This window comes from Hemitrygon akajei, chromosome 1 (genome assembly GCF_048418815.1).
Source record: "Hemitrygon akajei chromosome 1, sHemAka1.3, whole genome shotgun sequence".
Taxonomy (NCBI): Eukaryota; Metazoa; Chordata; class Chondrichthyes; order Myliobatiformes; family Dasyatidae; genus Hemitrygon; species Hemitrygon akajei.
In genome coordinates this window covers 141,443,436-141,469,757 of record NC_133124.1, presented here as the reverse complement: position 1 = coordinate 141,469,757, position 26,322 = coordinate 141,443,436, and the positions used below count along the sequence as shown (strand labels likewise).

At 41.7% G+C, this 26,322-nt stretch overlaps 1 protein-coding gene across 3 annotated transcripts in view; it reads right to left on the bottom strand.

Moving 5' to 3' along the window:
• LOC140731184 (uncharacterized) overlaps window positions 1-26,322 on the bottom strand; it is a 181,533-nt gene that overhangs the window by 137,850 nt on the left and 17,361 nt on the right. For all 3 annotated transcript variants that reach the window (XM_073052640.1, XM_073052632.1, XM_073052647.1), the window contains exons 3-4: window positions 25,797-25,868; window positions 848-924 (exon numbers count right to left, since the gene is read on the bottom strand). In XM_073052640.1, coding sequence (XP_072908741.1) covers window positions 848-924; window positions 25,797-25,868 — 149 coding nt within the window. The remainder of the gene's footprint in view (window positions 1-847; window positions 925-25,796; window positions 25,869-26,322) is intronic.

The window sequence follows — 26,322 nt, the reverse complement described above, 5'->3', positions numbered from 1 at the left end:
TCTTTTATCCAACAACTTTCCAGCTCCTTACTTCATCCCCCATCCCTGGTTTCACCTATCACCTACTCCCTTGTTCTTCTTCCTCCTCTCACCCCACCTTCTTACTCTGACTTCTCATCTCTTTTTTTCCAGTCCAGATCCAGATGAAGGGTCTCGTCCTGAAATGTTGACTGTTTACTCTTTTCTAATAGATGCTGCTTGGCCTGCTGATCCTCCAGCATTTTGTGAGTGTTACTCTGTTTTTATCAGATCTAACTCCATATATTCTTTTCAATTCTACTTCCCATTCCCACATGTCAGTCCTTGGCCTCGTCTCCTGCGGTGATGAGGTCCACTGAGATTGGAAGAGCAACACCTTATATTCCATCTGGGTTGCCTCCAACCTGATGGCAAGTTCGAGAAACTTCTGGTAATTGCCCCCCTTCACCATTCTCCATTCCTGTTTCCCTGTCTCACTGTATCTCATTATCTGCCCATCACCTCCCTTAGAGCTCCTCCTCCTTCCCTTTCTTCCATGGTCTTCAATCCTCTTCTATCAGATCCTCCTTTCTCCAGTCCTATATCCCTTTGACCATTCAACTTCCCAGCTCTTTATTTCACCCTTTCCCCCCTCCTCCTGGTTTCACCTATCATTTGCCACCTTGTACTTCTTCCTGTCCTCCCCTCACCTTCTTACTCTGACTTCTCAGAGTGTTACTTTCAATACTGATCCTGTAGCAGCCACCTGTAACCAGTTCTGTCCTTCACTCACATCACAATCCAATCACTGGCATCCAGATAGATCCCAACCAGCTGAAATCAGTGCATAAATTTTCTCCATCAAGCTAGGCATCACTCCCAAACATACCTGGGTTATGAGGGACACGTCCTTTTGAATCGAGAGCCATACATCAGAAGACATACCAGTGGGAGCATCAAATATTACTAGGGAGTAGATAGATATTTTAAGTTAGATGGATGTCAAACTAACCCATATTTAGTTCTGAGCTTTCATAACAAACAAACATTTCTATTTTTAAGATTCCAAATGCATTTTATAAAGAAAAGTTCTCTAGATGATAAGGATGGTAGGACATTAAAGGAAAGTCATTCAAGTGCATTTGAGAAAGGACGACAGTAGTCAGAAATATAGTTGTACTAAATTAAGCATTTGTTGCATAGAATTAGCTTCAAGTATTAAATAAAAAAAGAGCACTTTAAGCTCACCAAACTTTGTGCATGGCACTTCTCCACAAAATTCAATTTAAAGCAAGTTTCATTTTCAAACTTTTAAATCAACACTTGTAACAAAGAAACAGATTTCAAGCATCTGCAGAACCTCTTGTGTTTGCAATCCAGGAAAATACTAGAAAATCTCTCAAATTGTTTTGCAATCTAAGCTGACACCAAACTATTCAACATAAAATCAGTTCAAGTAGTGTGAAAGTGCATTCTCTGTACCTTTCTCCTGACTCCAGACTAGATCTCATTTCCTAACATTCTGCACTTCTCATTGTGAAAGCTCTGTTCTCTAAAAAAATGCCTCCTAATCACATGATGATGGAAACCTAGCAAAAGCCTGAAGAATCAGGACTACTCAATGACACCTATAAAAGGTGCAACACAAGATAAGGGGATTCAGCCTGGTTTGCATTGGCGCTTTCCAAAAGCAATTCAGATGATCCCATTCTTTCCAAATATTTATTTTCCTTCATTTTAAAACACTTATTCAATACCCCTTAAAATGCTCTACCTTCCAGCCTATAATTTCAAATCATAACATGTGTTGGTTGTTCCTTTTGTTCATCAACCAGTCACCTCGAACAAGTCACCTTCATCCATTCGAAACAGTTTCTCATTACTTATTCCATGAACAAAAGTTCAAAGTAAATTTTATTATCAAAGTACACTTATGTCATCATATACAACCCTGAGCATACTCAACAAATCTCAAGAATAATAACAGATAACAGAATCAATGAAAGACCGCCCAACTAGGATATTCAGCCAGAGTGCAGAAGACAACAAACTGCACAAATACAAAATGAAGAAACAATAATAATAAATAAATAAGCAATAAATATGGAGAACATGAGATGAAAAGTCCTTGAAAATGAGTCCATAAGTTGTGGGAACACTTCAATGATCAGGCAAGGGAAATTGGGTGAAATTATCACCTTTATTTCAAGAGCCTGATGGGTGGGAAGTAGTAACTATTCCTGAACCTGGTGGTGCAAGTCCTTCTTCCTGATGGCAGCAGCGAGAACAGAGCATGTCCTGAGTGGTGGGGGTCCCAGATGATGGATGCTGCTTTCCTGCAACAGCACTTTATATAGATGCACTCAATGGTTGGGAGGGTTTTAGCCATGATGGACTGGGCCATTGACCGTGACCTGTTGAACTTATGGTCAAAAGTTCACGCTTAGACGAACTCTTCAAATGACAGGTAGTGTGGTAATGTCCAGCTGACTGGGAAGCTCTGTGGTAACAGGACCAGACCTATCCCGTAAAACACCGGGGCAGATAAAACGTCAGCAGGTAGTGACACTCGGTGTCAATGTGCTTTGGATTCACACACAACCTGATGCAGCCACGTACGAAGATGGTCATCAGGATGGGGCAACATTGCCTCCATTCTCTGGGGACTTGTACATCATGAACTGTTAAGACTTACCCCCATCCTGGACACCCAGATGAACTGGGAGATGGACTGGGTGGTTGCTAAAGCAGAGGAACGGGGATGGACCACACTTGTGATAAGTACAATAGCCCTGAGAGCACATCGTACTCCAGTTATTGGAAGAGAGCAGCATTTCCACAGCCCCAATTTTTGTTTGCCATTTCCAATCCACTCCAGCCAATTCCTGTTATATGCCTCAGCACCTCCGAACCAGATTGCCAACAGCTTCAGGTGGTCAGACCTGACAGTGAAGGGGAGATTGGAACAGTTGGGCCAATGACCAAAGAGCATGACTTTGCTCTTACTGTGATTGACACTGGCTTCCGAAGCCAACGGGATGAGTTGATTCAAAGACCATTCCCACCCCCAACAAGGAAGGAGCTTAGCAAATTATATGCCAAATGCAAGGTGAAGAATTTGCTGTCACCTTCAGACAGAAATGTCACATGAATAATCGCCACCAGTCTTCACAATCAGATACACACTATTTCACATTCGGTAAGGGAAGTCACCATGGATAGAAGCTAAGCAGCTAGATAAATTCTATGGCAATGAATACTAAGTATTTAGACTATTATTGCATCAATGCCTACAGGAGCAGGTCAGAAGGTGAAAACCCTATAAAAAATGCTAAATTCCTGCTTTTCCAAAACTTTTCCATAACTTAAAAGGCACAAGACAGAAGTGGGTTCAAATGCTCTCCACTTGACATTTGCAAGGATGAGTACAGCTCCAACAACACTCATCAATATTCCAGCCAAGAAAGATCACAAGACATAGGAGCAGAACTAGGCCACTTGGCCCATCAAGTCTGCATTGCTATTCCATCATGACTGATTTTTTACAACTCCTCATCTCTGTTTTAAATTGGGTGTCCCTCTATTCTGAGACTGTGCCCCCTAGTCCTAAACTCTCCCACTATATGAAACATCCACTCTATCTATGCCTTTTTGTATTTGATAGATTTCAATGAGATCCCTTATTCGTCTGAACTCCAGTGAGTACAGGCCCAGAGCCATCAAATGCTCCTCATACATTAACCCTTTCATTCCCAGAATTCTTCTTTTGAACCTCCCTCCTCTGACCCTCGCCAATGCCAGCACATCTTTTCTTAGATAAAGGACCCCAAACTGCTCACAATACTCCCAAGTGCTGTCTGGGCAATGCCTTATAAAGCCTCAACATTGCATATTTGCTCTTATATTCCAGTCCTCTTGAAATGACTGCTAATGTTCCATTTGCCTAACTCAATTTACCACTGACTCAACATGCAAGGCAACCTTTAGTGAATCCTACATGAGGACTCCTAAGTCCCTTTGCACCTCTGATTATTGAATTTTCTCCCCATTTAGAAAATGGTCTACTTCTTTATTCCTTCTAACAAAGTCCATGACCATACACTTCCTGACACTATATTCCATCTGCCACTTTTCCCCCCCATTCTGGTTCACTACATAACACCCAATCCAGAATTGTCTTTCCCCTGGTGGGCTCAACCACCAGTAGCTCTAAAAAGCAATCTACAAATTCCATATCTGAGGATCCAGCAGCAACCTAATTTTCCCAATCTACCTGCATACTGAAATTCCCCCATGATTATCACAACACTTCCTTTTTTACATAATTTTTCAATCTCCCATTGTAGTTTATATCCCACATACTGGCAACTGTTCAGAGGCCTGTATATAACTCCCATCAGGGTCTTTTTACCCTTGCAGTTTCTCAACTCTACCAACAATCTTCCACTTCTTCTAAGGATTTGATTTCACGTTTTACCAACAGAGTCACACCACCACCTCTGCTACCTGCCTGTCCTTTCGATATAATATGTATTCTTGGCTGTTAAGCTCCCAACTATGATTTTCTTTCAGCCACAACTCAGTGATACCCATAACACCATATCTACCAACCTCTAATTGCACTACAAGATCATCTACCTTATTCCATATACCACATTCAAATATAGCAGCATCAGTCCTGTATTCATTACACTTTGAGTTTGTCCCCATGTTACACCTCAACTCATCCCACTGACTGTGATTTTGACCATCTGCCTGTCCCTCCTCACAGTCTCACTAGACAATGCAAAGACTTGTAAACCTTCTGTCACATCCTCAGCCCTTTCACTTAGTTTCCCACCCCTCTGCCAAATTAGGTTAAACCCCCTCCAACAAATCTGCCCACAGGAATATTGGTCCCCCTCAGATTCAGGTGTAAACTATCCTCTCTGTACACATCATACTTTCCCCAGTAGAGAACCCTATGATCCAGAAATCTGAAACACTGCCCCCTGCATCACTCCCTCAGCCACTCATTCATCCGTACTATCATCCTATTCCTGCTCTGACTACCATGTGGTGCTGGACGTAATCCAGAAATTACTACCATGGAGATCCTGTCTTCAGCCTCTTCCCCAACTCCCTATACTCACTGTATAGGCCCTCTTCCCCCTTCTCTACCTATGTCATTGAGCACCCATGTGTCCCACGACCTCTGGCTGCTCACTTTCCCTTTACAGAATCTTCTGCAGACACTCTGAAACATCCTAGACCCTCACACCTGGGAGGCAACACACCATTCTGGCTTCTCTTTCGTGGCTACAGAATTTCCTGCCCATCCCTGTAACTATTGAGTTTCCCATCACTATCACTCTATCTGACTTTACCCTTCCCTAGTGAGCCCCTGCAACTGGCCTGGCTGCTGCTGCAGTGCCCTGATATATCACTCTTCCCCCACCCCCCCCCACCGCTGTATCAAAGGGGTATATTTGTTGCTGAGGGGAAAGGTCACAGGGGAACCCTGCACTGACTGCTTACTTCTCCTGGTGGTCACCCATCTACTATTTGAAGCCTGCACTCTGGATGTGACCATCTCAACGATGAGGTTTTCAGTCTCCAGGACGATCCCGAGTACATCCAGCTCCAGCTCCTTAACCTTGTAAGTCAGGAGCTGAAGGTGGGTGCACTTCCTGCAGATGCAGTCATCAGGTTCACTGTTAGGAACCCAGAAATCCCACATATCACAAGAAAAGCATTCTACTGCATGAATTATCATGCCTATGCCTATCACCTCTAACTTCACAAGCTGAAGTTCTAGCCTGCACCTGTACTCACCCAAGCCTGTTAAGCCTGGCCATTCAAACACTGGCTTTTGGCCCCTGCCTAGTGTCCAAATCATCGTGATGATGCAGCCCACAGAAAAGTTCCAAAAAGGCCCCAAGCGGGGACATCACGTGATGATGTAGGATTGAGACGCAGGGACCCAGCTCTCCCGTAAAAAGTTAATAAATTAATGTTTAAATGAAGAAAAGTTAGTCAATACTTTCTAAAAGTTACTTATAAACGACTCCGGACTGTGTCAAGCTATGCCTCAAAGAAGGAAGATGAAGAAAACTAATACCAGGAAGCCTACGCAAGTTGGAACAAGAACAAGGCCCACGTCTACCGAGGAACCGCGGTCTCAGGTACATTATATCACCGGCGATACGGAACAGGAGACTGTGGCAACATTGGCCACAGGAAAAGACCAACGAGAACTGCGCAAACGTGAAGGATGGAGCATGCGCAAACGGGAGCAACAAGAACTACAAAGCCCAGCTACCACTGCAACTGAAAGTGACAGCGAATCAGAGGGAGAGTCAAATCTCTCGGAAGGATCAGCTGAAGAAGGAGACAAAAGTCCTTCTAGAAATATAGAAAAGACTTTGAGGCAAATAATGCGTAAATTAGACACATTAAAAGTAATTAAAAATAATCAAAAAATACTCGAAAAAAAAATGACCAATATGGAGACTATGCTTGATAAAATGGCAAAGAGACAGGAAAAAATGGAAAAAAGAATTACGGACTTGAAAACTACAACGGAAGATATGGTTGAAAGAATGGACAAAATGGAAAAGGAAAATACGGCTTGGACATCAGAAAGAAAACAATTTATGGAAAAAATTGATAAGCTTGAAAATCTCAGTAGACGAAATAATATTAAAATTGTTGGACTTAAAGAAGATATAGAAGGAGAAGATCCAATAAATTTTTTTCAAAAATGGATCCCTGAAAAATTGAAAATGGAAAGAGAAACTCCAATTGAGATTGAAAGGGCGCATAGATCTTTAAGGTCAAGACCTCGAGCTGATCAAAACCCACGATCAATTTTGATAAAATGCTTACGATACCAAGACAAAGAAAAGATCCTGAAGGCCGCTGCCCAAAGTGCCAAAAATAGAAACGGGCCATTGATGATAGCAGGGAAACCAGTTCTTTTTTATCCGGATATAAGTTACAACCTGTTGAAGAGAAAGAAGGAATTTAACCCAGTGAAAAAAGCCTTATGGGAAAAGGGTTATAAATTTACAATGCGTCATCCAGCAACACTGATAATTTTTTTGGAGGAGGGAAAATTTTTTTTTTCCGATTATCGAAAAGCGGAGGAGTTTGTACAAGAACTTCCATCTATTCGCTAATTACACATAGAGGCTTCCAAACGTAATGGATTAAAGATGAAGATAGACCCAAGGAACAGAAGTGATGGACATTTATGGATATTATAGAAGAGAAAAGCAAAATTTTAGAAATACTAAATGAGAACAGTATTTTTTTTTCTCTTCTTATAATATACTTTTTTATGTTGCGGGGGGGCTGGGAGGCTGTGGATCGGTTACTGCGGGATTCACGTGTGTAATCATGGCGGTTGCCATGACCCGTACAGCAGAGGGGGGTAATGTTGTGTTTTTTTTCCCACAACATTTAGTAGGGGGGTATTTTGGGTTTTTTTCTTTATATTTTAATTCTTTTCTATCTTTTTGCCTGGATGATTGGTGGGGACACACATAGCAACACGGAGATTTTTATAAAGATTTCCCAGGATACCACGAAAGTGGAAAGATTAGGTATTATTATAGATTGGAGTAATATAATTAAAAAAAATGACTAATCTACTAATTTTTTTAAGTTTTAATGTTAATGGGCTTAATGGGCCAGTAAAAAGAAAAAGAATTTTAACATATATTAAAAAAATGAGAACTCCGTGAAGCATGTGGGGATCTTCCAACATCCAGGCATTCCCTTTTCTTTCCTTTCTTATTTTTTTAATAGGGATGTTAGGGGGGAGGGGTTAAGGGGAGGGGGGCTGGGTAACACTTTTTTTTTCATACACATTTATTCTGTAACTATTTAAAAACAATAAAAAAAGTTTTTAAAAAAAAAGGCCCCAAGCTGCCTCACCAACAAACAACCACTTGCGGTGACTGCAGCCCGCAGCAACCAGATTGACTGGCTCACACCCACCAAGATTGCTGCATCATGGCTGAAGCATACCATCTACAAAATGCAGTAGAACTCTCCACATTAAATCCAGCCCATTGGCACGATTCTGCAGCTGTGAACTTCCTTCCTCATTCACAACTGCACTATGAATTTTGGTTCTCATCCACAAACATTTTAATTGTATTCCTCACTTAACTGAACCAATTTAAAAAAGCAAGGGGCTAGTACTGAGACCTCCCAGTCACACAACCCTATAGTCATTAAATCATCATCTTGTGCTTTCTGACACTGAACCAATATTAAATCCAACCTGTCTTTTTCCCCAGGATCCCCTCTGCTTCTACTTTCTTGATCAATCTCACAGATCCTCAACACCTCATACTATACACCATCTGGTTAGCCTCCAACCTGACGGCATGAAAACCAATTTCTATAACATCCCCCTGCTCCTTCTCTCTTTTTTCATTCACTGTTCTGATTCCCTTCTTACTTTTTTTTACTCCTCACTTGCCCATCACACCCCTCTGGTGCCCCTTTTCCTTCCCTTTCTTCCATGGTCCACTCTCCTCTATCAGTTTCCTTTACCTTTTCCACCTATCACCTCCCAGCTTCTCACTTCGTTCTGCCCCCCCTCCGCCCACCCACCTTCCAGCACACCTAGTTTCAGCTATCACTTGCCACCTTGTACTCCTTCCCCTCCTACCACCACCTTATTTGGACTTCTTCCCCCTTCCTTTCCAGTCCTACTGACGAGTCTCGGCCTGAAACATTGACTGTTTATTCCGCTCCATAGATGCTAACTAACCTGCTAAGCTTCTCCAACACTGTGTGTGTGAGAATCTTCAATGTGCCTTCTCTCTCTCTCTTCCTCTGTTTATTTCCAGAGATAACCCCATTCTTTCTCTTTAATATTAAAACTTAGAGTGTTCCCGTAGCTTTGAAATTAAATACCAAACCTTCAATAAGAACTTTACAGCTGTACCTGTAATGGTCAGATTACCACTTCTGTGTCTAATGTGACTGACTCGTATTAATTTTCTTCACAAATATCATAAGACATATTAAAACTTCCCTCAGTTTTATCTACCAATTTTTTTCCATGCCCCTTACTGCTTGCCTAATTTCCTTTTCACACCCTGTACCCTCAATCCTCCTCCAGACTTTCAGTGGTATGAAGCCCTGGGCACTCAGATTGGGAAATTCAACCTTTGCTTTAATGTGAATTCATTTGACTTGACACTTTGTCTTCATTTTACAGGGATCTTGCCAGTACTGGAAAATAGTAACTATGAGGAGATTGGATAGGTTTTGAGAATAGCGCGCAATCTGTGGGAAAAGATAATTTTTTCGCATAGAAGAGATAACAAAGTCCAAAGTAAATTGATGATCAAAGTACATCTATGTTACCAAATACTACCCTGAGATTCATTTTCCTGCAGGCATTTACAGGAAAATAAAGAAATACAATAGGATTTATGAAAAATTATACATAACAAAGACTGACAAACATTCAATGTGCAAATAACATAAGAAATAAGAAATAGGAGCAGGTGTAGGCCATCTGGCCCACCACTCAATAAGATCGTGGCTGATTTGTCCGTAAACTCAGCTTCATCTACCTGCCTTTTCCCCATAACCCTTAATTCCCCTGCTATGTAAAAATCTATCTAACTGTATCTTAAATATACTCAGTGAAGAAGCCTCAGCTGCTTCCCTGGGCAAAGAATTCCTTAGATTCACGACTCTCTGGGGAAAACAGTTTCTCCTCATCTCTGTCGTAAATCTTCCAGCATGCACAACCATTCACTGCTACTCTGACACAAAAGTTGTAGCCATTCTGTTGTGTGCAACGAAAGTTCTGCCAGTGAAGACCCAGTAATGGACTCTACAAAACCAGAAGTGAAAAACAAATCCCCCAGAGCAGCAAACTGCACCGCTCCACTGAAGAATGCATTAGAAAGGTGCGTGGTCACAGGGGTGGAGGATCTCCCCATTGTTCAGAAACCAAGGAAAACAGGAAACTCACCAGACAACTGCCAAAGAAGACCAATGTCCAAAGACTCGCCAAAGAAGACCTTGACCTCACAGTTGAGAGAAAATATAAATAAAAGTTTGAATTTCCCACTTCGTACACGAAATACTATTGACAGGACAAGGTTGATGGAAGCACATAATGCACTGACTGATCAGAATTTTCCTAAAATGACCCCACGACTCCCTACCCTTACGTTGATGTATGATTTGTCATCTTTCCCACAGTACAGCATTTCAGATTATGACAAGAAGCCCATAACTCGCATAGGTGACTTCATCCTGACATTCCCATTTAATGAAGTGACTCTGAAGGCACCTCAGGACCCCTTAAACATGAGGATAATAATACAGGAACTACAGAAGTTGCGGAAGAGACAGACGTTCAGGGAAACACAGAATACAAAAAAGGTCTGAACCCATCCTGAAAACCTCTTTAATAAAAGAGAACACTTTGACCCTTTGTTGTGGGGACCACGCCATCCTCCGTTGCTCAGTGAATACTTCTCTGAAAACTAAATACTTGAACATTATTCAAATCTCCTCTCCTGAATCTGGAGGCAATGTCCCCTAGTTCTAGTCTCACCTACCAATGGAAACAACTTTCCTACTTCTATCTTAACTATCCCTTTCAATATTTTGTATGTTTCTATAAGATCCCCTCTCATTCTTCTGAATTCCAGAGAGTATAGTCCCAGGCAACTCAATCTCTCCTCTTAGTCTACGCCCCTCACCTCTGGAATCAACCTGGTGAACCTCCTCTGCACTACCTTCAAAGCCAGTATATCCTTCCTCAAGTATGGAGACCAGAACTGCACGCAGTACTCCAGGTGCAGCCTCACCAGTACCCTGTATAGTTGCAGCATGACCTCCCTATTCCTGAATTCAATCCCTCCAGCAATGAAGGCCAACATTCCATTTGCCTTCTTAATAATCTGTTGTACCTGCAAGCCAATTTTTTGCGATTCATGAACAAGCACTCCCAAGTCCCTCTGCACAACAGCATGCTGCAATCTTTCACCATTTAAATAATAATCTGCTCTTCTATTATTCCTTCTAAAATGGCTGATCTCGCATTTACCAATCTGCCAGACCTATCTATATCCCTCTGCAGACTCTCCACATCCTCTGTACAATTTGCTTTTCCACTCAGTTTGTGTCATCAGCAAATTTTGCTACGCTATACTCAGTCCCCTCTTCCAAATCATCAATGTAAATTGATGACACCCCACTCACCACTGACTGCCAACCAGAGAAAGACCCATTTATTACCAACTCTCTGCCTTCTGTTGGTGAATGAATCCACTATCTATGCCAATACACTTCCTCTGACTCCATGCATCCTTATCTTATTTATAGTCTCTTGTGCAGCACTTTATCGACCACCTTCTGGAAATCCAAGTATACGACATCCTCCTGTTCCCCTCTATCCACTGCACTCATTATGTCCTCAAAGAACTCCAGTAAGTTTGTCAAACAGGACCTGCCATCTTCGAATCCATGCTGCGTCTGTCTAATGGAACCACTCCTTTCTAAATGTTTCGCTGTCTCTTCCTTAATGACAACTTCAAGCATTTTCCTGACTACAGATGTTAAGCCAACTGGCCTATAGTTGCCCGTCTTTTAAAAAGTGTCATGACATTTGCTGTCTTCCAATCCGCCGGGACCTGCCCAGAGTATACAGAATTTTGGTAAATGATTACCAATGCGTCTACAATAACCTCCGCCAATTCCCTCAGCACCCTGGGATGCATCCCATCAAGATCAGCGGAGTTACCTACCTTCAGGTCCTCTAGTTTGCTCATCGCTATCTCTTTAGTGACAGTGATTTTATCAAGGTCCTCACCTCCCATTTCGTCCATAACATCATTCTTTGGCCTATTAGACATGTCCTCCACTGTGATGACCAACACAAAATAGTCACTCAATGCCTCAGCCATTTCCTTATCATCCAATATCAATTTGCCCTTCTCGTCTTCCAAGGGACCAACGTTGACTTTAGCCACCCTCTTATATATATTTATAAAAACCTTTGCTATCTGTTTTTATATTTTGTGCTAATGTACTTTCATACTCTATCTTCCCTTCCTTATTTCTTGTTTAGTTGTTCTCTGTTGCTGTTTAAAGTTTTCCCAATCCTCCAGTCTCCCACTACTCTTTGCCATTTTGTACGTGAACTTTTAATTTGATACTGTCTTTTATTTCCTTAGTTATCCAAGGCTGGCTCTCCCCACACTTACTGTCCTTACTTTTGACTGGAATATACTTCTGTTGAGCACTGTGAAAAATCTCTTTGAAAGTATTCCACTGGTCCTCAACTGTCCTACCAAATACCCTGTGTTCTCAATCCACATTAGCCAACTCCTCCCTCATCCCGTTGTAGTCTCCCTTGTTCAAGCATAATACACTAGTTTTAGATCTAACTATTTCATCCTCCATCTGAATGCAAAATTCAATCATACTATGATCACTCTTTCCAAGAGGATCCCTGACTACAAGATTGTTAATCTTACCTGCCTCATTGTACAGGACTAGATCTAAGATAGCATTTTCCCTTATAGGTTCACTAACACGCTGCTCAGGAAAGCCATCACGGATGCATTCTATGAAGTCCTCCTCAAGACTTCCTTGACCAACCTGATTCACCCAATCTATGTGGAAGTTAAAACCCCCATGACAACTGCTGTTCCGTTCTTACAATCCTCAGTTATTTCTTGGTTAATCGCCTCTGCCACTGCAATATTTTTATTAGGTGGCCTATAAGACAACTCCCACCAGTGATTTTATCCCTTTACTATTCTTAATCTCTACCCAGATGGACTCAACATTCTGCTCCATAGATCTTATATCATCTCTCACAATTGCCCTGATCTCATCCTTAATTGAGAGCGCCACCCCACCTCCTTTGCCTTCCTACCTATCTTTCCATATTACCTGATACCCTTGGATATTTAATTCCCAGTCATCTCTACCTTGCAATCAGGTTTCTGTTATGGCCACTAAATCATATGCCTTGGTACCGATCTGTGCCACAAGTTCACTAAACTTGTTTCTAATACTATGGGCATTTAAATAAAGTGTCCTTTTACTCATTGTTCTTTTAGAATCCAGTGACCTATGTGATTTTTGCTTTTTACTTTTATGCACTCTATTCTTACTTTCTTTCTTCACAACTTTAGCTTTGGTCTCTGCATCACTTCCCTCTTCTTTTCTGCGTGGGTTCTCATCCTCCTGCCATATTAGTTTAAATCCTCCCCAACAGCCTCCTAGGACATTGATCCCAGCCCTGCCCAGATGTAGACCATCCGGATGGTACTGGTCCCACCTCCCCCAGAAGCAGTTCCAATGCCCCAAGAATCTGAAACCCTCCCTCCTGAACCACCGCTCAAGCCACATACAGTCGGCCCTCCTTATCTGCCAGGGATTGGTTCTGGGACCCCCCGTGGATACCAAAAAACGCAGATGCTCAAGTCCCTTATTCAACCTGTCTCAATATGGTGGACCTTAGGACCCAGCGGAACCCCAGACCTTATTTAACCTGTCTCAGTGCAGTGGACGTTAGGACCTGGCGGCGGAACTCTGAATCCGCAGTGTTTCTGTTCACGAAAATAATGACAATCATGATTGAAAATAAAGTGGAAATAATAAAGCGACTGGAAAGAGGTGAAACACCATCGGTCATTGGAAAAACGTTAGGCTATGTTAGTCAATGATCGGAACAATTTTAAAGGATAAAATGAGAAAGGCCCTACCCCGATGAAAGCTACAATTATTACTAAGCAATGCAGTGGTTTAATTATTGGGTTTTGGAGCTTTAGGTTTTTGATCCTATAAGCGTTTTATATGCATAGAAAGGTAAAATATATAATATATACTAAGACAAACGTTTGACTAACTGACTCTAAATGATACGTGATGTACCTGTTCTGACTTACTTAGTAAGAGAACTTCCGATATTTTACGATCCCGATAACCCACGCACATCCTCCCATATACTTTAAATCATCTCTAGATTACTTATAATACCTAATACAATGTAAATGCTATGTAAAATAGTTGTTATACTGCATTGTTTAGGGAATAATGACAAGAAAAAAAAGTCTGTACGTGCTCGAACAAAGAGAACTTCCGGGTTTTCTCGACTCGCAGTTGATTGAATTCGCGCATGCGGAACTTACGGATAAGGAGGGCTGACTGTATTCATTCTACCTATCCTGCTATTCCAACTCTGGCTAGCACGCGGCACCGGTAATAATCCTGTGATTATTGCCTTTGAGGTCCTTTTCTTTAATTTACCTCCTAGCTCCCTAAATTCAGCTTGTAGGACCTCATCCCGCTTTCTTCCTATATCATTAGTACCTACATACACAACAGCTGGCTGCTCACCCTCCCCTTTCAGAATGCCCTGCAGCCTCTCCAAGACATCTCTGACCCTTGCACCCAGGAGGCAACACACCATATGGGAGTCCCATTTGCAGCCACAAAAGCTCCTCTCTATTCCCCTTACCATGAAATCCCCTACCACAACAGCTCTTTTTCTTGCCCTCTTGCGCAGCAAAGACACCCACAGTGCCATGATCCTGGCTACTACTGCAAATAATAAATTTTAAATAAACAATTCATGTCTGAGGACATGAATTGTAAAGACCTTGAAAGCGAGTCCATAGGTTGTGGGGTCAGTTCAGAGTTAAGATGAGTGAAGTTACCCATGCTGGTTCAGAAGCCTGATGGTTGTAGACTATTACCTGTTACTGAACCTGGTGGCATGGGACCTCAGGCTCCTGTACTCTCTGCCCTATTGTAGTAGTGAGAAGGCAGCATGGGCTGGATGATGGGGTCCTTGATGATAGATACTGCCTTCTTGTGACTGCACGCCATGAAAACATGTTCAATGACGGGGTGGGCTTTGCCTGTGAGCTGCATCCACCACTTTCTCTAGACTTTTCCATTCCTTGGCATTGATGCTTCCATACCAGGCTGTAATGCAACCAGTCATGATACTCTCCACCATGCATCTATAGAAGTTTGTCAAAGTTTTCCATGCCATATCTAAGAAAGTAGAAGTGCTGTCATGTCTTCATTGCGATGCACATATTTGCTGGTCCCATGACAGATCCTCTGATATGGTAACGCCAAGAAATCTCAAGTCACTGACCCTCTCCAATTCCTCAAATAACGACTATCTCACGGACCTTCCGCCTCTTCCTCCTGTAGTCAATACTCAGGTTTTGCTGACACTGAGTGAGAGGCTGTTGTTATGGCATCACACAAGAAGATGTTGTCCTAAAATAACTAGTACAGGTTGAGTACCCCTTATCCAAGATACTTGGGGCCAGAAGTGCTTCAGATTTTGTTTTAGGATTTTGGAATATATAAAGCTTGGGATTGCTATAATTTCCAAATCTGAATGTATGTGCTACCAGTAAGCAACCTTTGTTTTACACTTGTTCATCACATATATGTACTGATGCAGCCATTCAGCATATTAGATTTTCAGCAGCAACTATCTTGGAAAACTCATTAATGAATTTCTCTGCTGCTTCATAATCAGCAGACACTATCACAACAAATCTTTAAAAATCTAATGACATGCTTTTTTTAAAATTACTACAATCAGCATGCTGAATATTCACAATTATCTTCAAATTTTAGTTTGTCATCGTAGATCCTTGCTTGTTTCATGATCAGCGTGACATTAAGTGGCATATGTTCACTTCGACACTGACAAATTCACTCCTTCAATATACAGTCAAGATCTTCATTTCACGCTTTATGGAGTGTTTTTCTATTTTTCATTAACTTCTGTTCATTATATGTGTGAGGTCACTTCTCAGAGCTATCTGTGATGTGCAAAAACTTGTGCACCGCCTGGAACCCTCTCAGAACCTTGTAGAGTTCTCCATTTGTGGCGTCATGTCAATGCTCAAATATATTTCATATTTTGGAATTGTGGATAACCTGTAGAAGATGAAAGAGCAGATGGGGAAATATTTTCTTTATCTGGAGCTGATAAAGGTCTGGAACTCTGCCTGAGAAGGTGGTCAAGTCAGAAATCCGCAATACACATAAACACTATTGGAATGTATACTTAAAGAGCCATGTTTGAATAGCTATGGCTTGGTGTTGGAAGCTGGAAAGATTGTGTAGCTCTTTGACCAGCACATCATAAATTTTCTGATTGAATGGATGCCTCTCACTGCTCTAACACTGACTTACATCCAAATGGCTCTTTCCAACTGTTTCAACCAACTACAATGGGCTTATCCCAACTTAGAACATTTACACCTGGTCTTTGTCCTTTTCTACAAGTAGGTTAAATTTATCTGAATGGTGACAGTGCCCACGAAAAATTTCCCACTAGAATCCACTCAACTTAACCAGATTCATGCTATAAAGAACCCTTCCTCTCTTGTTAGGCTTGCTATAAATTCATTGTTTGCTCTGTACACTGAACAGTGCCACTGCTCTAGTTTATGTTAAGGTAGATGAATTATTCCATCTTCTCTGACTGATCATTTTGATTCCTTCTAAGTGACCCACAGTACACATTTAACAATGCATTTACTCCTTTGTTGCTCAGTTCAAATTCAGATTATTGTCATTCAACCATACACATGTATACCACCAAATGTAACAAGGTTCTCCTGACCAAGGTGCACAAAACAGTACATATAACTCACAGAGATTACACACAAGGTAATAATATCACAAATAAATTATCAAATAATAAAGTGCATTTACAACACAAGTTAAAAAGTTATCTCTACCGGCACTTCATGTGTGATGAGGCAAGGGCTTCAGTAGTCTTATGGCCTGGGGGAACAAGCTGTTTCCCATCTAAACAGTCTATGTTCTAATCCTACGGGTGCCTCCTGCTTGATGGTAGGGAGGCAAAGAGATTGTTGGATGGATGGTAGGGATCATTGATAACGCTTAAGGCCCCTGTGTATGCAATACTCCTGATAAATATCTCAGATGGGTGGACCCCGACGATGCACTCAGCAGTACCCATAAACCTTTGTAGTGACTTAAGTCAAGCGCCTTGCAATGTATACACCAGATGGTGATGCAGCTGTTCAGGACACTCTGGGTAGTGTTCGTGTAAAAACTGGTTAATATTGGAGGAGGGGAGTTTATGGGATCCTCACTCACCTCAACCTCCTCAGGAAGTGGAAACACTGCTGTGCTTTCTTCACTAAAGATGTGGTGTTGACGGACCAGGTGAGATCATCCATTATGTCTACTTCTAAAAACTTGGTGCTCCTAACTCTCTTCACTGAGGAGTTGTATATGTGCAGGACTAGTCAGTATGTACATTCCTAAAGTTCACAATCATCTCTTTGGTCTTGTCTATATTGAAACCCAACCTGTGCTTGCACTGTTCTACCAACCACTCTACCTCCTCTCTGTATGTCATCTCGTTGTCGAAGAGGCCAACCACTGTTGCGTCAGCAGCGAACTTGATGATTCAGTCTGAACTGGATCTAGCAGTGCAGTCATGTGTCAGCAGCATGAAGAGCAGTGGGCTGAGCACACATCCCTGGGGAGCGCCAGTGCCCAGCATGATGGAGCTAGAGATGTTTCTGCCAACATGAACTGACCTGGACCTTTCTGTCAAGAAGTCCAGGATCCAGTTACAGAGCGAGGTGTTGAGACCCATTGAGGACAGTTTACCTACCACCTTCTGAGGGATGATCATATCAAACGCTGAGCTGAAGTTGAAAAACAGCATTTTGCCATATGAGGCACCATTTTCCTGAAGGGACAGGATGGAGAGAAGAGGTTATGGCATCAACAGATTTGAGTGATAAGCAGACTGGAAAGGGTCCAATGTAGCAGAAGGATGGGATTCCATAACCAGCCTCTCAAAGCACTTCAATATTGCTACTGAATGGTAGTTGATGAGGAAGGTTCCTGTCACCCTCATGGGCACCATGATGATGGTGGCCACCTTGAAGCCTGAGGGGACAGTGGTCTGCTCCAGAGAGATGTGGAAGATGTCTATTAGAACTCCAGTTTACTGGATTGCACAGTCCTTCAGCACACAACCAGGTGTATTATCTGGCCCAACAGCGTTACATGGGATGACCCTGACTAGGGTCTTTCTCACATATCAGCTGCTACCAGACAGAATGCCTACTCTTCAGGGGGTGGGGAGCTTTTTCACTGGCTCATCGTTCCATGTATCAAACAGAACATAAAAGATATTCAGCCTATCAGGAAGAGAAGAATCAGTGTCATTGATGTATTGGGTGGACCTGTGGTCCATTGTGGTCCGAATGCCCTGCCCATGTGCCTCAGATTACTGGTCTCTCAGTGACCATTCCCATTCTGCCTTCCTGACAGCGTAGCTCTTGTTAACCTGAGCGCTGTCATATTCCCCAATTTGAAAGCAGCATTCCATTCTCTCAACCGTGGCTTCTGATTTGCTGTCGCACAGCTGTTTAACAACAGTGACGTCCTCAATGCACTTCTCTATGTAACCAGCCACAGATCTCAGATATTCAGCAATGTTCAAAAACAAGAGGAAATCTGCAGATGCTGGAAATCCAAACAACACACACACACAAAATGCTGGAAGAACTTCATCGACGTTAATGGTCATAGGTAGCCACATCCCTGAACATGCTCCAGTCCGTGTTTTCAAAATAGTTCTGTAATAGTGAGGTAGCTTCTTCTGGCCAGGTCCTCTCTGTTTAAACTGGTTTGATTCATTTAATCAGTGGTAGGTACTCAAGAATTAGCAGAACAGAGAAGTGACCAGAGAAACCAAGGTGGGGGTAAGAAGCAGCTTTGTTTGCACCAAGGATGCTGGTATAAACCAAGTCTAATGTGCTCTCGCCTCTGGGATACTGCCAGAATTTAGGCAGGGCTGTTTTTAAGTTAGCATGGTTGAAGTTGCAAGCAACAATAAAGAAACCATCAGGATGTGTGGTTTACAGGTCAATGATGGCACAGTGGAGCACACACAGTGCATCCCCAGCATGAACACAGGGCACGGGGAGGGGTGAGAGGGGAGATGTATACAATCATAGTAGCAATGAACTCCCTCAGTAAATAGAAGGGCCTGCATTTCACCTTTAAGAACTCTACCAGGGGCAAACAAATTGTTTGGTTACTACCAAATTGTTTACACACCAGATCTTACTAACATAGACCAGATGGCTCACTTATTGATCTTTCTAGCACTTTAGCACTCTGCTGCTACCCATAGTACCTTGAAAAAGTATTCAGCCCTACAACTATTGTCACATTTTACTGTCTCATTTTCTACATTTAAAATATATTGAAGTAGGATTTTTAAGCTTACCTACAAAACATTGTGCATCATGTGAAATCAAAAGAAAAATGCCAAGACCTGTCAACAATTCACTAAAAATTAAAAACCAAAATTGTGAGGTTAAAAAAATATTCATCCCCTTTGTAATTACTGTGCTAACTTTCCTCAGATGCAATACTGAATATTAACTTACCAACTCACTCAATTTGTTGATGTAGAAAATGAATTAAGAATAAATATCCCCTCTCTCTAAGATCCAGTTATATGGTAGATTTTCAACAGACCAAACCAAAATGAAGACAAAAGAGCATTCAAGGTAAATCTGATGATAATAGAGAAGCACAAATCTGGGGAAGGGTACAAGACCATCTCAAAGCACTGAACACACCTCAGAGCTCAGTGCAGTCCACCTCGAAAAAGTGGAAAAATATGAAGCCATGGCCACACTGTCTACGTCAGGCCACCCCTCTGACTTGGTCACCAGAGAAGAATGGCTCTTATAAGAGAGGCTACTGTAACACCAACAGTAACTCTGAGTGAGTTGCAGAAGCAACTAGAGATGAATGAAGTTCATTGCTCCACAATCTCTGTAGCCTTGCACGAGGAGGGATTTATGGAAGAGTGACAAGGAAGAAGCTCCGACTAAAAAAACATATCTTTGCCCATAGAGACTTTGCAAAACATCACTTAGAAGATACTGTAAAGATGTGGAAGAAGGTCTTGTGGTCAGATGAAACTAAAGTGGAACTTTTTTGGCTTCAACACTAGGTGGTACATGCTGTGCATCAACCAGGTAACACCATCCTACAATGTAAAGGATGGTAGCGGTAGCATCATGCTGTGGGGATGCTTTTCATCAGCAGAATCTGGAAACCTGGTCACGATTGATGGGAAGATGAATGCTGCTAAATACAGAGAGATCCTGGATTAAAAACCTTCTACCCTCTACCAGAAAATTTAATCTGGGGAGGAAGTTCATCTTTCAGCAGGACAATGACCCAAAGCACACTGACAAAGCAACAATGGAGAGGATTCAAAAGAGAAAAGTTGATGTCCTTGAGTGGCCCAGTCAGAGCCCTGACTTTAACCCGATCGAACATCTCTGGCAAGACATCATCTCCCTAACTAACCTGACACAGCATGAGCAATTTTGTTCCATCACATTGTGCACAGCTAATAGAGACTTATCCAAAAAGAATACTGGCTGTAATAGCTGCGAGAGTACTGAGCAAAGGGGGATGAATACTTTTGAACTGCTGACATTTCAGTTTTTGAATCTTTAGTTTTTAATGATTTACAATTTTCCCTGTTTTTTGGGCTCCACTTTGAAAAAGGAGCACCTGATTCAGAAATTAAAAGTCTCAGTCAAGTTGATCAAAATCCCTGGTTATAATACTCATTTACAAGGTTCTGAACATCCTGTCGGAATGCTGACCCCACAGCACCCTCACCCAAACTCCTGGACACACTCTCATCCTGGTCCAGCCACTTTTCATCTTTCATTGCTGCTGCTGGTTATTATAATAGCGCCAGTAACATTATACTGTCTCACATAAACATGCACCTCACGTTTTACCTCAACATGTCAAACTTCAGGCCATGTCACTCAGCAACCCATGTTAATCTTAGTTTTACAACTATTAAAGGCTGTTTACAAGAGGGTATAAGCAGACTCTATTTTCTAAGGAAGCTGAGATCCTTCAATGTGTGCAACAGGATGTTGGAGATTTTTTACCAGTCTGTTCTAGTGAGTGCAGTCTTCTTTGTGGCTTTATGTTGGGGGAGAAACATAGGTGCTGGCGATTCAAAAAGACTAAATAAACTCATCAAAAAGGCTGGATCTGTCCTTTTGAGCTAGTGGTGGAGAGGAGGTCACTAAACAAACTAGTATCCACGATGGACAATCTGGCACATCCTCTCCATGACCTACTGAACAATCGGCTGTCACAAGGATTGTTACAGAAAATCTTTCCTACCAAAGGCAATAAGCATATACAACAGTTCATCTCTGTATGACAGGAGAACACACATCATAGTACAATAGTCTCTGTTTTATTATTTCGTACATCATTATTGCATATTATTGAAAATTATTGCACATTGGTAAATTGTGTCTATTATTATTCTGTACTTTATTATAAGTTAAGTCTGCACTCTGCTAAGTGTGTTTTTAGATATTGCTGTTGTAACAAAAGAATTTCCCACACGGGATTACTAAAGTATTATTATTTTATGTGCTGTGTGTTACTATGTACTGTATTTGGCACGCTGACCCCAGGAGAAAGTGTGTTTGTTTAGCTGTATACATGTGTATGGTTGAAAGGCAATAAACTTGAACTTTATCAGCTCTTACACAAATACTAATACCACAAATCTATTTCAACTCATCTACACCTTCAAAAAGAGAAGAAACTGATTCCAGAAATGTACAGCTGCCACTCCTGCCTATCCTTAAGCCAGATTTCAGTAAAGGTCACATTGTTATATTCTATATGATTTCTGTGCCCTAATTCATTATCTGTATTTTGCTGACACTTTCTTAGTTCTTGTTTCCTGTACCTTCGGCTTGTTAACTCAACTCTTGCCCTTCACATCCAATTTGTCATTCACCATTCTGAAAATGCCAAGTTCTAATTTCTCCCTCATTAATTTATACTAAGATAATAGTCCCAGCCTTATGAGTTAAATAACATTTAGTTTCTGTAAGCTTCAACTTTAGAAACTGTCCCAAGTTCTTCCTCCTTCTATCATCATCTAAACACAAGAGATTCAGCAGATACTGGAAATCTAGAGCACCACACACAAAATGCTGGAGGAAGTTGACAGGTCAGGCAGCATCAATGGAGAAGAATAAACACTTTATGTTTCGGGCCAAGACCCTTCGTAAGGACTGGAAAGGAGGGGGAAAGATGCCGAATAAGGTGGTGGCGAGAGCGGAAGGAGTACAAGCTAGAAGGCGATAGGTGAAACTAGGAGGGTAGAGGAGGAGAAGGGGTGAAGCAATAATTTGAGAGGTGATAGATGTTTATTTATTATATATAGAAGATTCTGGTTAATTGGGCCATTAGTTAATCAGGACAGCCACTTATTTGGGACAGTTCTTACAGAACAAAAACTAATTGAAGAATAGCCAGCATTCCTTTTGTTTATTTGGGATACTATGCCACTTAACCGGGACAGAAGACTGTTCCCAAAGTTTCTAACTAGCGTCAGTCACATACATTTGTGTGGCCACTAAACACTACACTGTGGTTAGAATGAACAGTTTTTAAATAGTGTCAGTTACGTGTTTGAGGTCAAAACGCAGTGATAGTTGGTGTGAAATAAGCAGCAAGAAAATTTAGAACGATTTTGATCACCACAGTTTATAGAATTCAGGCTTGTAGATGCCAGAAATGATCAGGAGTGAAAATGAAACAATTTCACAATTTCAGCAAGTTAGGAACTACGAAGAATTTGAAGGTTTCAACTACTATCTCAAATGTTACAATGAAAATGAAGATTTGGAGAATACAATCGGCAAACACATGGTAGGAAGGCAGTCAATTATCAGCACTAGGTGTCTACGCTGATACGTTCAAGCGTTCAGTGGTTCCATTTAATTTCTGAGAACGTTTACAGTACACAACCTGAAATTCTTAATCTTCGCAATCAATCGAAAGAACACAACAGCATACAATTGATGATGTAGTGTACCTCGATTTTCAGAAGGCATTTGATAAGGTCCCACATAGGAGATTGGTGGGTAAAATCAGAGCTCATGGCATTGGGGGGAAGATATTGACATGGATAGAAAACTGGTTGGCAGATAGAAAGCAAAGGGTAGCGGTGAATGGGTGTTTCTCGGAATGGCAGGTGGTGACTAGTGGGGTGCCACAGGGCTCGGTATTGGGACCACAGCTGTTTACGATTTACATCAACAATTTAGATGAAGGCATTGAGAATAACATCAGCAAGTTTGCTGATGATACTAAGCTGGGTGGCAGTGTGACATGTGATGAGGATGTTAGGAGAATTCAGGGTGACTTGGATAGGCTGGGTGAGTGGGCAGATACTTGGCAAATGATGTTTAATGTGAATAAGTGTGAGGTTATCCACTTTGGGAGTAAGAACAGGAAGGCAGATTATTATCTGAACGGTGTAGAGTTAGGTAAGGGAGAAATACAAAGAGACCTAGGAGTCCTTGTTCATCAGTCACTGAAGGTGAATGAGCAAGTGCAGCAGGCAGTGAAGAAGGCTAACGGAATGTTGGCCTTTATTACAAAGGGAATTGAGTACAAGAGCTAGGAAATCCTTTTGCATTTGTACAGGGTCCTGGTGAGACCACACCTGGAGTATTGTGTACAATTTTGGTCTCCAGGGTTAAGGAAGGACATCCTGGCTGTAGAGGAAGTGCAGCGTAGATTCACAAGGTTAATTCGTGGGATGTCCGGACTGTCTTACGCAGAGAGGTTAGAGAGACTAGGCTTGTACACGCTGGAATTAAGGAGATTGAGAGGGGATCTGATTGCAACATATAAGATTATTAAGGGATTGGACAAGATAGAGGCAGGAAATATGTTCCAGATGCTGGGAGAGTCTAGTACCAGAGGGCATGATTTGAGAATAAGGGGTAGGTTATTTAGGACAGAGTTAAAGAAAAACTTCTTCTCCCAGAGAGTTGTGGGGGTGTGGGATGCACTGCCTCAGAAGGCAGTGCAGGCCAATTCTCTGGATGCTTTCAAGGAGCTAGATAGGTAGCTTATGAATAGGGGAATCAAGGGATATGGGGACAAGGCAGGAACCGGGTATTGATAGTAGATGATCAGCCATGATCTCAGAATGGTGGTGCAGGCTCGAAGGGCCAAATGGTCTACTCCTGCACCTATTGTCTATTGTCTATTGAATTCCTCCATCAATAACTATTAGGAACTACAGTTTTATAGTACAGTAGTAGTATTGTTAGTGTTCTAGTTTGTTCTGTATTTCATTTAAATACATGATTTATTACTCAGTTAAATAATAGATTGTCTTTTACACTTTTTAAATATTTCCATGAAACCGGGTAATTAGGGTAGCCGTTTAATTGGGCCAAAATGTTCTGGTTCAGATGTGTCCCAATTAACTGGAATCACTGTATATCACAAACAGCAGAGGTCCTGTATGAGCACCTCTAGTCACAGACCTTCAGCCAGGACAAATCTCATTGACCACTACCCTGACTTCTATAGATGGGCCAATTCTCCATAGATCCCATGCATCTTAGTCTTCTGAATGAATCTCCCATGAGAACTTTGTCAAATGCCTTACTAAAATCCATGTAGGCAACATCCACAGCTTTTCCTTTAACAGAGGAGTCAAAAGCTGAGAAATAGCTTTAAAACAATCTGCGTGCAAACTAGAAAGAAGATTAAGGATTTTTTCTGACCCAGGGAGTGACAGGAGTCTGAACTCACGGAGTGAATAGGTAGTTAAGGCAGGAAGTTCATTGATTTATTCAACTCTAGTTAAACTACATCTGGAGTACTGCATACAGCTCTGGTCATCCCCATTATAGGAAGGATGTTGAGGCTTTGCAGAAGAGGTTTACCATGATGTTGCATGGATTGGAGGGCATGTGCAAAGATGAGAGGTTGGACAAACTTGTTTTTTCCCCCCCCTCTGGGGCAGTGGAGGCTGAGGAGGGATCTTACAGAGGTTTATAAGATTATGAGAGACATAGCTAGCATAGACCAGGAGTATCTTTTGCCCAGGGTCGTAATATCTAATACCTGAGGGCATGGTAAGAAGGGGAAATTTCAAAGGATGTGTGACGGGCAAGTTTTTTTTTCACACAGAGTGGTGGGTGCCAGAACTGTGCTGCCTAGAGTGGTAGTAGAGGGTTTTTAGACTCTTAACAGATTTTTAGATAGGCACATGGATGTGAGGAAAATGGAAGGCTATGAACATTGTGTAAGCAGAGGGGATTAGTTGAGTAATTTACTAATTTAATTAGTTTGGAAATATATGTGGGCCAAAGGGCCTGCCCTGGGCTGTACTGTTCTATGTTCTATATTCTCTATTACATATTTTCCCATGATTCTACATGGTTTAGGTCCCAATTTCTGCCCCCCTACCTCCCCCAAATACTCAGTGTTCAACAGCAACTCTTAAAAAAATACTCCAGGCCCACAGCGACCTGAAGCTAACCCGTGAACAATCCCCATCCTCCAATCTTCTAAGTGGCCCAAACATCCAACCCATAAGCTCCAACTGGTGGCCTCAGTCTCCACCCACCACTGCTGCTAATTGCAACCCAAAATCAGAGTTCATTTGTTTTTTGTTGGACTCTCTTCAACCCTCATTCAATCCCAAGCAATAACCTCTTGGCCTATGGCCCCAGGCTATCTCGCCCCTCCATTGTCAGTCACTGGGATTCATTTTCATTTTTGACAAATGCAGCCACAAACGTGAGATAAACTTCCAGTCTTGAATCCCTCTCACAGCAACATCAGATGTGAAATAAAGGTATCTCAACTTCCAATAGGGCAAATAAATATACAATTACACTACAGCAAAATACTTAAGGAGTATTTTTTTTACTTACCAACAGGTTGTCCTTTCCCAGTGCAGGACAAATACAATTTTTGATCATGTCCAATGTCAATTAGCTGACCTTCTGTCAATAAATAATATCACAGATGAAAATTAGAAGATTACATTTCTCAACAACATCACATTCGATAGGAGTGTACAGCAGCAGTATTTAAAATGAGAGCATATGATGAATCATGCAGCTTAACTGCATGTGACTCAAACACTAATTAATTGCTCTTATCTGATTAAATCATAATTTCAATCCCTGTAAATGCACTTATGCATCAACCTAGACTGTGCTGCATCTGGATTTCTGTTCTTGTTCTGCTTGTTCAACTTTTTCACGTGTCTCTTGGCTTTTTAAAAGATTGCACAAGTTTGCTAATGGTGGAAGCTGCTGGCAGTGCAGCAGAACATCTGGGGTCTTAATGAGCAGTGAGACAATTGACATTAAGCTATCATTATCTCTTGTTGCCCTTCCTTTATCACCAAGAAGGACTACAAAGGTGGAGTAATGACCTTTGGTGAATTATGTG